We start from the raw sequence: 12,957 nt of genomic DNA on the forward strand, positions 1-12,957 counted from the left end.
TATGTGTGAAAAGTAGCAAAGGCTGCTCAAAGTTTCCTGTACTCACCCTACAAGTATAGAGCTTTCCAGCTCTCAAAAGCCCATATTAAAGACAAGTTACACTATGAGAAACAAACCTTTCCACAAAAGGGACATTTTCTCCACCTAACTGAATAAAATCTCATTTAACACAAACACTAGTGTGGGCAGATGAACCTTTTAAAGGTTTTAAGGATTTCTTTCCCTCACTCTCTTTTTAGAAAGAGCAAACATCCTTAATGGACAGAGGCGCTGACCATGAGACACACCATGTAACCTTTTCTGTGACAACGAATAAAACATCTCATCAGATGAATACTTAGATGGCCCCTGAAATAAAGTGCTACTTACATGGAAGTGCTCTTGAAAAGCAGCCACTTTGAACTAATAAAGCACTCTTGCTATTTTGAGATGAATGAGAACTGCAAAATTAGGAAATGGACACGAGAGGTTCAAGCACCAGAGTTATGAACTCCACTGCTTTGATTTATCATAATCTCAAACTCTACTCCATTCTCCTGCATATCATTTGGAGAGGCAATTACAAATCATGAAAGATTTGGGGGGGCAAGACACACATTTATTCTCTGATACACACACAAACACATAGGAGCAGCAGCCCTCAGCTGTTCTTACCTTTTTCTTACTGCAGTAGATCTGCCATTTCTTTTCTGCAGGCAATGCAAACATGGCCTCCCTGTGCTTCTCTGTGAGGTCCAGCTCATCCTGCAAAGAAAGAAACAGAGAGAAGGCTTAGACCAGTCTACTCACATGCCTTAAAAAGGACCTTTTTTCCACTGAAAGAAATCTCAAATTTACAAGCTGTTCAATTTCTGAGAAGAAAAGTCAACGTCCAGTTCAACACACTGCTCACATAGCAATAGTTCAATGCGATCAAGTGAACAGCACAATTCGACTGTCAACGTCCGACTAAGGTCTTACTCAACCTAGCATGTTTGAGATGTATTCCAGGCCGACGTAAACTAGACCAGTGGTGCACAACGTCTGTCCTGAGGGTCCCTTATGCAGAAGTTCTCCTACTCAAAACACGTGTACTAACTCTGCAATTAAAGAGGACTAATTACACTAGAGTTCTGTAAGTACTCATGTTATACTTACAAAAGCATATTGTGATGTAATTTCTCACTATAATGATATATACTGTCATATTTCCAAGCCCTAATTCCAGGTTTGGATATGTTTACTTAGATCAATCCACTGACTATACATGTTTAAGATCTTGCATCATTCTATACTTGGCATTATGCCCGTATTAGAATCTCCAGGTCTAAGCTGGATATGGAAAGATAAAACAGAACAGGGTTTTCAAAAATCAATGCTATTGTGCTGTGGCGCACAAAAAGGTTTCAAACTCAATACATTTGTTCCTGCATACATTTTTTCATTTTTTATGTCACTTTACAATTGAGGTTGTAAAGAGCCTAAATAAGAACAGTGCACTACAAACTACCAATCTTAATTCATATTTTGGCTTGTAATTCAGAGGATCTAGTGACATTCAGCGCAATAATGTACAAAAGAGAAATGTACTGAGCTTGGAACCATCTCACAGGGTGTGACAGCAGTGATTTTCAAAAATCATTCATTTTGGCCATAAAGAAATCTAGCCTGGACCCAAAGTTTGGGTGTATAGGCACAATTCTGCCAACAGAATGACAGCAGAACATCAGTGCTTTATTATGCTAAGTTTTTGTAACATTTTGCACATTCGCAATGACAATTTTAGAACCCTAAAACAAAAATGACTGTAAATGGACCATTCTTAGTAATCCATCCCCTGTAAACATCTCAATTCAGTCCAAAATCAAAGACTGACAAAAAACCTAGGACTATTTTAACAACAGAAGTAAGCCTACTGTGTGACTTAAAACATGATATGTTTATGATAAGGCTCACAGGAAACTACAAAAGTGAGAAACAGACAGCTGTCTTCATTTCTCCACCTCACGTCCACTACATTTTTCTACTCTACCAAAGAGCGGGGGTGGGGGGTGGTGGTGGATGCGGAAGCAAGAGATTGAAATCAAACTCATTCATGCACATAGTAGTGTGAGTATACAAACACATGCAAAAACACAGTAATGCTTTGACAATGAAAGCCCAGCCATAAATGTCTCCACTAGCAATTTCCTTCCATTTGGCACTGGAAATAGCACACCCATAACAAGTGCTGTGTTGTGGTTGGCCCTCAACAGTGGGTGTTGCTGAGCATATCTAGCTGAGAGAATGCCCATGTGTCCACACAAACCACAAATGCCCTGGCGCTTTTGTTTTCCAACTCTGGATGCAGGAGTCCCTCTTGGCGTATTGCACAGCCCCTGCAATCTTCTGAATCCAATAGACATACACACATATGCACACGCACATAAATTCCACTCATATCTCTGTGACTGCTGGAGTGAGACCATGCACTTACATGTGCAATTGCACCTCCTTTTCATTCCATCACTCCCTCCAGAGGTTCAGGGGTAATATCTCCCCAGCATGGCCTCACACTCCATTCCACGAGCCCCAAGAGGCGAGAGTACGGCACTCCCATTCATGCTATTCCTTCAATTTAAATGGAACTCTGAAGAAGGATTCTACACTGGGTCTCATGCCACAGTAAGAGGATGATTCCTATTCAACACATTTAGCGATTTACATGCACAAAATAAATAAGGAACTGTACATTTAATCAAGGAAATACTACTTTTCCATGATTCGTTGGCCATGAAAATATAGCATGAGTGGGATTCACGAAAGAGTAATCTTTTTAGAAGAGACTGTACAACACATTTTTGGACTTACAGATCACAAAGCTGGGGAATTGCTAAATTATCAAGTACAAGTAAACCTCAACAGCTGTCAATCTGTCAGTGTTACAGTAATGAGATAATTGCAAAATACAGTATTTTGTAAAATGCAGAAATTTGCATGTATAAATGTTGTATTTTAATTGTTCAAACAAGTATTGCTGTTTGTATATATCCAAAAAAATGTAACAAATTAAAATAATCAAACACATTGCTTAAGCCCCAGGGTCGAAGGATTTGTCCTGTTTTTGAGAAAATTGGTGATTTGCACAATTTGTCACAAAGCTGTGGAATTGCTAATCAAGTATGCCATCCAGAAACAGTTGTTTTCCAATTATTTTTTGGATAAATATGTAAAATATACAAATATATAGCATAAGACAGATTTACAACAGATAATTCTTTTAACTGTGCAACTCAGACTGCCTAGGTAAGTCATTTTGGGATTGTCATGCCACAAAAACTGTAGAACTGCTAAATTACCAAGTACATATTTTGTAAACTGAGCACTCTTTTAGAACAAACTATGCAATACATTTGGCAATTCACAAGTCACAAAGAGGCAGAATTGAAAACTTATCAAGAGGACCCTTCATAAACAGTAATTTTCCAATTATGCCTTGGACATAAATGTATAGTATGACATGGATTCTCAATAGACTACTCTTTTTATAATTGACTTCAAAGCAAATTTGGGGATTTACAAGTTACACAGCTGTAGAAGTGTTAAATTAGGACCTGCATTGTTCGCATAACTAACTTGCGTGTTTTGGGACTGAGGTGCTGCTCTCCAGGATGACGCCAGTCCAGATGGTTTGGTCGCAAGGAGGTCTTCATGAGGCACTACTGAAGTACATTTACTTAACCTTTACACATTACTTTTCCTAAAGGGTCTAACAGTGTTTTACAGTTTCACAGTTCAGTCCAGAGCTAGCTTTGAATTCTTGCTTGAAGATTATTTGGAAATGTTGTTCCAGGTCAGGGCGGCACAGTGGCGTGGTGGGTAGCGCTGTCGCCTCACAGCAAGGAGGGCCTGGGTTCGATTCCCTGGCCGGGCAGCCGGGGTCCTCCCTGTGTGGAGTTTGCATGTTCTCCCCGTGTCTGCGTGGGTTTCCTCCGGGTTCTCCGGTTTCCTCCCACAGTCCAAAGACATGCAGTCAGGCCAATTGGATGTGCTAAATTGCCCCTAGGTGTGAATGTGTGAGTGACTGTCTGTCTGCCCTGCGATGGACTGGCGACCTGTCCAGGGTGTATCCTGCCTTTCGCCCGAAGACTGCTGGGATAGGCTCCAGCACCCCCCCACGACCCTGACGGAGAAGCGGTTTGGAAAATGGATGGATGGATGGATGGATGTTCCAGGTCAGATATTCACTCTCCTAGAACGTAAAGGCCACATCACCTGCTTTCATTTCTCATCACGGCCTAATAGTGGCAGCTACCATGTTATAGTCTTTTAAAGTAAAATCCCATGTATTGTTCCTTCACCATTAGAACTTACTATTAACACTATAATTCTAAATCCTTGTGGGGTTTTTTGCATGCTTTCCTACTCAGTCACTTCATCAGTTTTATCAGCCACTACACAACAGTGTTAATGTCTTCCTGTCTGGTCACTCCTGGTGACAGTAATGTCCCTGTTGGACAGAGGAGAAAGGAAGAGCTGCTGTGTCTCACTTCCTGCCCTGCGTGTCTTCCATTACTCCTCTTCCTGCGAACCTCCACGTTCCATCGGATATGAGCTGCATACTCAGCAAGAGTTCTACAATCACATGCATGCACCCACACATGCTTCACAGCAATAAAGATGCAGGGAGGAAACTCCTGAGAGGAGAACAAAATGCTGTAATGTCCTTTTCTGCAGCTTTAGTTTTTAAGAAAAGGCTTAAATACAGAACTGTGGACAAGTCAAGAGATGTGTCTTCTTTTAATTCATAGATAAAAAGTACAATAAGTACAAGTTATTCATTCTTCATGTGTCAGAAAAAACAGAACATTACGAAACATAATGTGAAGTGTTTCTGTATTTAGTTTGTTCAGCCATTATTAGAGCCTTTATTTATTTGGGAGACCTTCAGTTTTTCAAAGAAATCTGCAGGGGCATTTTTCCACACCTCCAAAGTTCAGTCTTAGAAGTTGGTTTAATTTTCTCCTTCTCATGATTCAAGTAATCCCAAATATATTTAAATGACGTGGGCGTCTGGACTGGGGTGGTCAGTTCAATGGTCTGAGAACACCAGCCTCTTCCTTCATCCATTTCCTTTTCTCAGTAACAGGCTGCTGACAGCTACACATCCGTTCAAAGTCATAGTGTTGAGTTGTCTTCTCACAGTGGAAGGATAGACAGAAACACCTGTAGATATTTTCAGATGTGAAGCAAGAGTGGAGCTTGATTTTCACTTTTCTCAAAAGTGAAAGTGGTTGTTAGGAGTCTTATTTTCTCTCTGTTTTTTAATCATTTCTTGAATTCCAGTTATGGAAACTTGTTATTTTACCCCTCCTTAGAAAGTTTGAAATTTTCCCCAAATTGTTCAGCCCTAACAGAGGGTCAAAAAAAAAAGATAGAAAGAAAATAGTCACATAACTCTTGCCATGTCATTGTGTTGTAACATTATCAGGCTATTCATTTATGCTTAAGGGTAAAAACACTTTGTCATGTCTCTTCACAACAAGCCTTGTCTAGATTCACTTTTCTCATCACTAAACATGACATGCAACAGGGATAATTCTGTGGTCTGTTTGCATCAACTTATCAAAGGACTCTTGTAACATGATATGTGATTATCTCATACCTCTGGGCAAAGTAAGATAAAATCCCAATGCGACATCTAGAAAGAGTCAAATCTACATAAAAGGAGCACCTCCTAGGTGTATTTGCAGACAAGTTAAGGTGGGAACAGGACAATGTCTGATATGGCATTCTGCAGAGTGTGACATATGGGTACCAGGTCCAAGTCCGCAATTGTCTTTGTGGCTCTGTATGTCTCTACAAGCAGCCAAGGCAAAAGCAGTGTCTCAGCACACAGGAATGCGAGGGGAACCAGAGAACCACTGTGGAAAATGATACCGGCTGCTCAGTCACAGTCCAGAGGGGGGAGGGACATCATGTCACAAGTGGCATGTCCTTAATACAGATAGTATAACTGTCACAGCATTCAAGTCATGTAGGCAAGTGTTGAAGTGGTGATGATGGACACATTTCTAACATTAAAAAGGGCAACAACATAACTAATGCATGTTATATGGCATCCATGTCCCATAAAGTCACATTAGTTCTTGTTCAGTTAATAAAAAAAGAAGGAAGGTGAGTATTTATAATGGAAGCCGCTATCAGCCAGAGCTCGCAAAGAGATATTACAGCCACTAGGGTTGAAAAAGAATAAGCCTGAGTGAGTACAGCACAGTCTGGCACGGTCTACACCCTTGAATCCTTGTATGGTTTTGCCTCCTCAGTCACAGTTTATGCCTTGATCTCCAAGCTATATAAGGAGATAAAGACCCCACGTTTGAGTCACTGGCTTTTCACATTAAGCCTAGATGTTTAAATCTCACTTCTGTGCCCATTCCTGCTACTTATACAAACCTCTTGCTTTAATTCCAGACAAAAGGGCACTCACTCACACTCACAAAAAAAAAAACATTATCAATTTACAGATTGAGTGGGAAAGTTCAGTTCTCGTGCAACTTATTATTCTCATAACAAGTAGATCTGCTGTAAACAGTAGTTTTCCAGTATCCTTTCACCCTAAATATATACTATGAGATGGATTTACAACAGAGAGTCCTTTTGAGGACAAACTCTACTCCGCCAAAGGCTCTATGCAAAATTCGCATCTCCCTGTGATTCACTCTAATTTCATCAACTTGTTAGAAAAAGGGCAATCTTTCTTTTGCGCTTAGCACGCAAACTAAATCAAATTAAGATGGAAGAATGAATCTGCAGTGCACCCTGTGATCTCAGAAATCTCAGAAAAGATAAACATCAGCTGGATAAACTTTCATTACATCATGGAAAGCCTTCAGAACATCAAAAATAACATTAATGACATACGTTAGTGTTAATAACCTCAGAAGCTCATCACACATGCTACTCATTACAGGACATTCATTTTCAACCTGCAACCTGACTTAGGCCAGAAACACACACGGCAAAAGCACTGAAGCTGTAAATATCAAAGCTGCAGAAAGAGAGACTGAAGCTTCTTTGTGCTGCACATTCATTCACACTAATGTATGCCACAAGGAAGCTTAAGAGACAACCAGACAAAAACAAGCAATTATTCTACAGACGAGACCAAAACATAAGGTCATTCAATGGGAGCCACTGATGTGCAAAGCAAAGACGGTTGACCTCCTCTGTGCAAGTTAAGCCAACAGACAACAGGGGTTGGCAGAGAGCAAAAGAGCAAGGAAATCACAAGAAAAAGGAAAAGGGCAAAAACAAGACAGAGAGACAGAGCGAGAGACAGAGGGAGAGAGTGTGAGGGACAGTAATAATGCCATGTATTAGTGTACTGTGATCTCTCTTTAAGCTATCTCAAATAGATCATTCATTAAACTAATCTCTTAATTACAGCAAATTAGAATGAGGGGGGTTTAATAAATGGATCCTGGTGCTGCACATTAATTAACTCTCTATGAAGTACACACTAATAAAAAGGAAGGACATAAGAGAAACTTCTCACAAGTAACCAATAGCACCAAAGGGGAGGCAGGACCACACTTCGCTTTCAACAGTTTCAGTTAGGGAGGTAAATGTAGATTAAGCAATTAACCGCTAAATTAGTTTGACAAATGCTGTTAGTTAAAAAACGTACATTTTCATTTACATTTCTAGTAGACAGCAGTTCCTGTTTGAATAATTGAGGAACATTTCAAAACTGTGCAAGAAGCAATTGGCTCTGCTAGACAGGCCTATTACCAAATGAAGCATCGCTAAAAAGCAGTTTTGCTTGGGACGACAACATAACTACGATGCACCTCATCGAGAGTTAACATCTGTGATGGGTAAAACCGACAACTATTTTGTCCATGTTTTTTTTTTTTTGTTTTTTGTTTTTTTTTATGAGAAAGCATGATACATGGCTTTTGATAGCTTCTGAGGTACACTGAGCCAAAGCAAGACACGGATGTGGAATTTATATTCCTTTTAACTTGGGCTAGTAATGAGCTGTAAACACGCCTTTAGAACTTTACAATATAGAACTTGCAGTAGCCATGCATATATTCCAGTCCTTTCATCAACTACATCAATATAATCATGTACATATAGCTGTCAGCCCCTTAGTTTAAACAAAACAGTCTGTGTACAATATATTTAATACAGTTCTGGCCACATGCTTATGCCTGGCCCTGCTTATCAGAATCCATTTCCAAAGTCTATATAAGAACACTTTTTAATATCTTGGTTGTTTCTGTTAATTATGTACTAATAAAGAATTCAGCTGATGTATGCATTCATTAGTGTGCCTATATCATCAGAGTTACAATGGCTTTGAAGTAGCTCAGCCAAGTCAATTTCACAAACGGCCTACCAGCTAACGATTAACCACTGACTAATGACAGTCAGTTATCGCTGAAAAGAACTTTTCACACACAGAGTTTCAATTCATCTTTCAATAATGTCAGAAGAAGAGAAGCTTACAGTATTTTCAGAGACAAAAGGAGGCTGAAATCTCCTTCACACTCTGACCAATACAAAACTAGATGTCAATGTTTGACTAAATGTCAAATCTTATTCATGTCTGGTGACTGGGAAAACTTTGCATTTATATTTGACTTATCCTGGTGTTCATGAGACTTCTCGAATGTGCTTAGTATTGTAAATGAGTGTGTTTGATTCTAGAAACATGATGAAAACAGCAAAAGGGTGGGTCCTATAAACTTGCCACATAAAAATGGGCAATTAAACAACCATGCAGAGCAATCAGTCCGTCCTAATAACTTCCATCAGATGTCCTCACATAACATTATGAATCGATTACCATTAACAGTCGGCAAAAGACATTGTGGGTTGAAGACATCCTTGGTTTTCTTCAAACACTAATATGGGCAGAAGTAGAAAAATAGATAGAAGACAACTTTATCAGACCATATAAACCTTTTTCCATTACTAATTGGTCCAAGTTTAAATGCTTAAGTTTAATGAGGCTACATCTCTATCTCTGTGAGCTGTCTTTAGGTTACAAACAGCTGCCAAATGGCAGCTCTGCCATAAAAATTCCGACTCTGTGAAGCTCATGACATGGTCTTCCTGTGGCTGAATGGCAGAGGTGCTGATTCAATTCGAGGCCGTAATTTCATGATGTTAAGCAACTAACCCATTATGGGTCTGTTTATCCACATTGGTGAGCACCGACATGCAACTCCTTTTCAATTTTGCAAGTGCAGTTTGTCTGTGTGGGGCAGATGTGATTTCTTCTTAAGAAATTAGTCATTTTGCAGTTAAGTCAGCTGCACCTGCAATTCAGGCACAGAGAATCAACCTTTCTACTCTTTTCAGGTGTCATCTTTTAAAACTCACCTATCCAAGAGCTCATCATCAGACCTCTAGGCCTGTAACAATCATGCAAATTTCTCATTAACTGCTATATAAATAATTGCGATGTTCATTGTATGCAACTATTGAAGTACAAGCTTGATTTGGCCAAATTGGCTGATTAGCTATCTTACTTGTCGATACTCTGTAGCTGCCAGCTGATGACAGACACAATTTCAAAACTCAAATAAACAAACAAAAACACAGCTCACTACTTCCCTCTACACGTCTTAAAGCACCACGTCAGTTCAAACATTACGTGCATGATCAGAAAACGTATGAGTTGCAAAGCTGGAAGCAAACTGGATTTTCATTTCTGTAGGAGAATCACAGGATAAGCACATAAACTTAAAAAAAATGTTTAAAAGTTTTTTTTACTGTTGCAGATGTACAAGAATGCTTGATATGAAGGAAGCTTATGTTCCATTGTTTGTTTTATCTTGGCACACCTGTCATTGTAGAAAGGTGTGAACTGTTTTCACAGAGTCAACAGTGTCCTTGTTAATCTGATAACAAAATTAAAAAGAAAAATACTGCATTTGACTGTACAAACTGAAAATGAGATCATTTCTATTCTGCTGGCAGGACTAGGGGACTCGCAGAAAGAGATGCACAGCTGACAAATACTACTAACTGGCATTCGATCTGACCTGTCTAGCTGTCTCTGTAATTATGATTTAGTTCAAGGTGCTTTTCATGTGGCATTTCATTGCCTTTTGCTCACCCCTGTACTAGTCTATCAAGTGTCCTGTATCCATATTCAAGACTTAAAAACACAGAGGAATGCCAACCGCACAAAAACAAGTAAATTACAATGGAAGAAACACATGCGAACATGATCCACAAAAGCTGGTTTTTTTCCTGACAGTTGTATGCCATTATATACCAGGAAGAAAAAAACTTTCAGTATAGCTGATGAATACAAGACACACAAAGAGTTTAAAATATTCCTGACTGCACACTGACACTCACCACAAGCTCAGAGAACATGGCATCCAGCTCATCATAGCTGGGGATAGGCAGCGTGGGCTCCATGGTCTGCAGGACAAAGTCCTCCCGCAGCCGGTAGGTGATCTCAGGGTGGTCGCTGCTCTGGAAGCAGCAGAAGATGAAGGACATGCTACGCCCTCCGCCACCACGTTTGCGGGGTGCCATGGCTGCTCAGGGAGGGTCGGGGTAAGGGTGAAGAGTAAGGGGCTAGTGATCCTCCCTCAAGTGCCTCAGTTGACTTAGTCTTGTTTCTGTCACAGAACCCTGAAAAAAAAGTAAAGAAGAGACGAGAGTTTTTCTCAGTAACATATGGAACCGTACGCTCCTAGAAAAAAGGCTATATGTCCTCATTCTTAATCTTACTCATAGAACGTACGGTAAAGGAGGCCACGTTTAAATGATTTATTTTAACATTTGAAGAATTTTGTATTGATAAAGATGGTTTGGCAAACAATTTAATTCACACAATTTTCCATGTACCCAAACGTATTTGATCATCGGAGACATTTGGTATATCATTTGCTTCTTTAGCTTAACCTCAGAGCAGCAAGGCTCACATTGCTAACAAACACTAAAATTCAATAGTCACCCAAATAGCCACACATTACAAAACACCTTCCGATTTGCTCAAACTGCATCCAGATCTTTTTGGTAGGACAGACATGTCTGTGTGGTTTAGCACAGCGTATATCTTTACTGGGAAGTCTGAAAATAAACAAAAGTGCTGATCTATAATCAGTATTTGTGACAATGATTGCCAAAAGTACGGAGGAATACCAAACCCTGGTTGTATCTGAAATCTGCTTTTAGTGGTTAAATTTAGCTTATTTTATTAGCTCACAGCAACTCATTCTGTGTTCTTAACCAGGTCTGTAAGTCTGCATGACCTTATTGAAGTCCTGGTTATGGTTTGGATGGGATATGAGAAATTCTGGTGATGTATTTTTATTAAAAAGAATTGGGCTATTTGGGCGACTACTGAGTTCTAGTTGTAAGCCACATTAGACTCATAGTTCCAGTTCAAACAAAGGAGGTAAATCATTAACATGTCTTGGCTGAACGACCACATCTGTAGTAAATGAAAAATTGGGTAAATTAGATTTTTCACCCATCCATTCTTTTATTTAAGCTGTAACAATCTAATCTGTGGGGTTTTTTTCGCCTTAACATCATTTTGGTATTAAGCATTGTGATATGAAACTTTGTGTCGGTATCAAAGTCAAAATTATCGTGACAATCCATGAACAGACTACTGTAACAAATCCTATTTGGCACTCTAGAGGCAGTGTGCATTAACACAGTACACATCCACATGTACTGATCCCTGAGCCTAGGCTGCTTTTGAAGAATGTGCAGGAAGTGAATCCTAAACAGCCATTAGCTTAGATTGTCTACAGAGAATGGCTGTAATGATTACAATCGAGGCTGTCTACTCATAATCCGGTCTCAAGCCCCCATGAGCCCCTCCAAAGCACACAAGGAGCGGAAGTTTGACTTTGTCTAAATCAGGGTCATTCATAAAGATGCACAGGACAGTGAAAGGAGTGATAAAAGCGATGGTGTCAATGGTGATGAGGCCTAATCTCTGGAAAAAAAATACACTTTATATAATGAAAAAGATCAAATGCAGTTCTGGACAGAGTGTCTGTATTCTTACCAAAGCCAAGTGTATGTCTTTGTTCTAAGAAAACTGTTCAAATCATTTTCAGAATTGTCAGAGACTGAGATTAAAGGTGTAACTCAAGTGACCCTATTAGTAAACTCTTGCCAAGATAGTTGTGGTCTACTGTGCTTCTCAGTGCTGTTGTTTACACAATGGTCACCCAGTACAAATGTGTGCATTGCAGTTTTCCCATCTGTATCATCGCCAGCTGTTCCATCTTAGCGGAGTTGCAGCATCAGCAGTCATCATGGTATTAGGCTGTATATCACAGTGACTGTCGAGTACAGACACAAAATACACAACTTTGAACTAAGCGTGAGAGGTATAAGAGTAAAAAGTAAATCATTATGACACAGTCTTGGCCATATCGTGGAAGCCCAAAAACAGTGAACCTGCCTAAAGTGCACAACAAAACAGAGAAGCGGGGAGGTTGAAACAAACAGAAGAAGAAGTAGAAGAGGAAGACTAAGAACTTCTTCCATTATCGGGAAGTGAAGAAGCTAGAGCGCATGTTAGCATCTACACACAAAAAACAAAAAGAATAAATAAAGAAATGAAAGATTTTAAACCATCCTATAGTTTATACAAAATTTTAAGCTAGAAAATACAATGATGTATTTTTTTTTGATGATATATATTTAAGGGGGCAGTGGTGGGCTGGACGTTAGGGAACTGGCCCTGTGACTGGAAGGTTGCTGGTTTGATCCCCAGCGCTGACAATACATGACTGAGGTGTCCTTGAGCAAGACACCTAACCCCCAACTGCTCCCCGGGCACCATGGATAGGGCTGCCCACTGCTCCAGGCAAGTGTGCTCACTAGTGTGTATGTGGTGTTTCACTTCACGGATGGGTTAAATGCGGAGGTGGAATTTCCCCGTTGTGGGACTAATAAGTATCACTTAACTTTAATTCCTATTATCCACTCCTACTTTAA

At 39.8% G+C, this 12,957-nt stretch overlaps 1 protein-coding gene across 4 annotated transcripts in view; it reads right to left on the minus strand.

Annotated features, from left to right (window-relative positions):
- Positions 1-12,957, minus strand: part of daam1b (dishevelled associated activator of morphogenesis 1b) — a 94,450-nt gene that overhangs the window by 40,994 nt on the left and 40,499 nt on the right. For 3 of the 4 annotated variants that reach the window (XM_017683966.2, XM_017683972.2, XM_017683961.2), the window contains exons 2-3: positions 10,342-10,623; positions 655-744 (exon numbers count right to left, since the gene is read on the minus strand). In XM_017683966.2, the coding sequence (XP_017539455.1) occupies positions 655-744; positions 10,342-10,524 (273 nt within the window). In that variant the 5' untranslated portion in view covers positions 10,525-10,623. Of the gene's footprint in view, positions 1-654; positions 745-10,341; positions 10,624-12,957 lie in introns of those variants that run through there. The other variant, XM_037537904.1, reaches the window with a different exon arrangement.

This window comes from Pygocentrus nattereri, chromosome 4 (genome assembly GCF_015220715.1).
Source record: "Pygocentrus nattereri isolate fPygNat1 chromosome 4, fPygNat1.pri, whole genome shotgun sequence".
Lineage (NCBI taxonomy): Eukaryota > Metazoa > Chordata > Actinopteri > Characiformes > Serrasalmidae > Pygocentrus > Pygocentrus nattereri.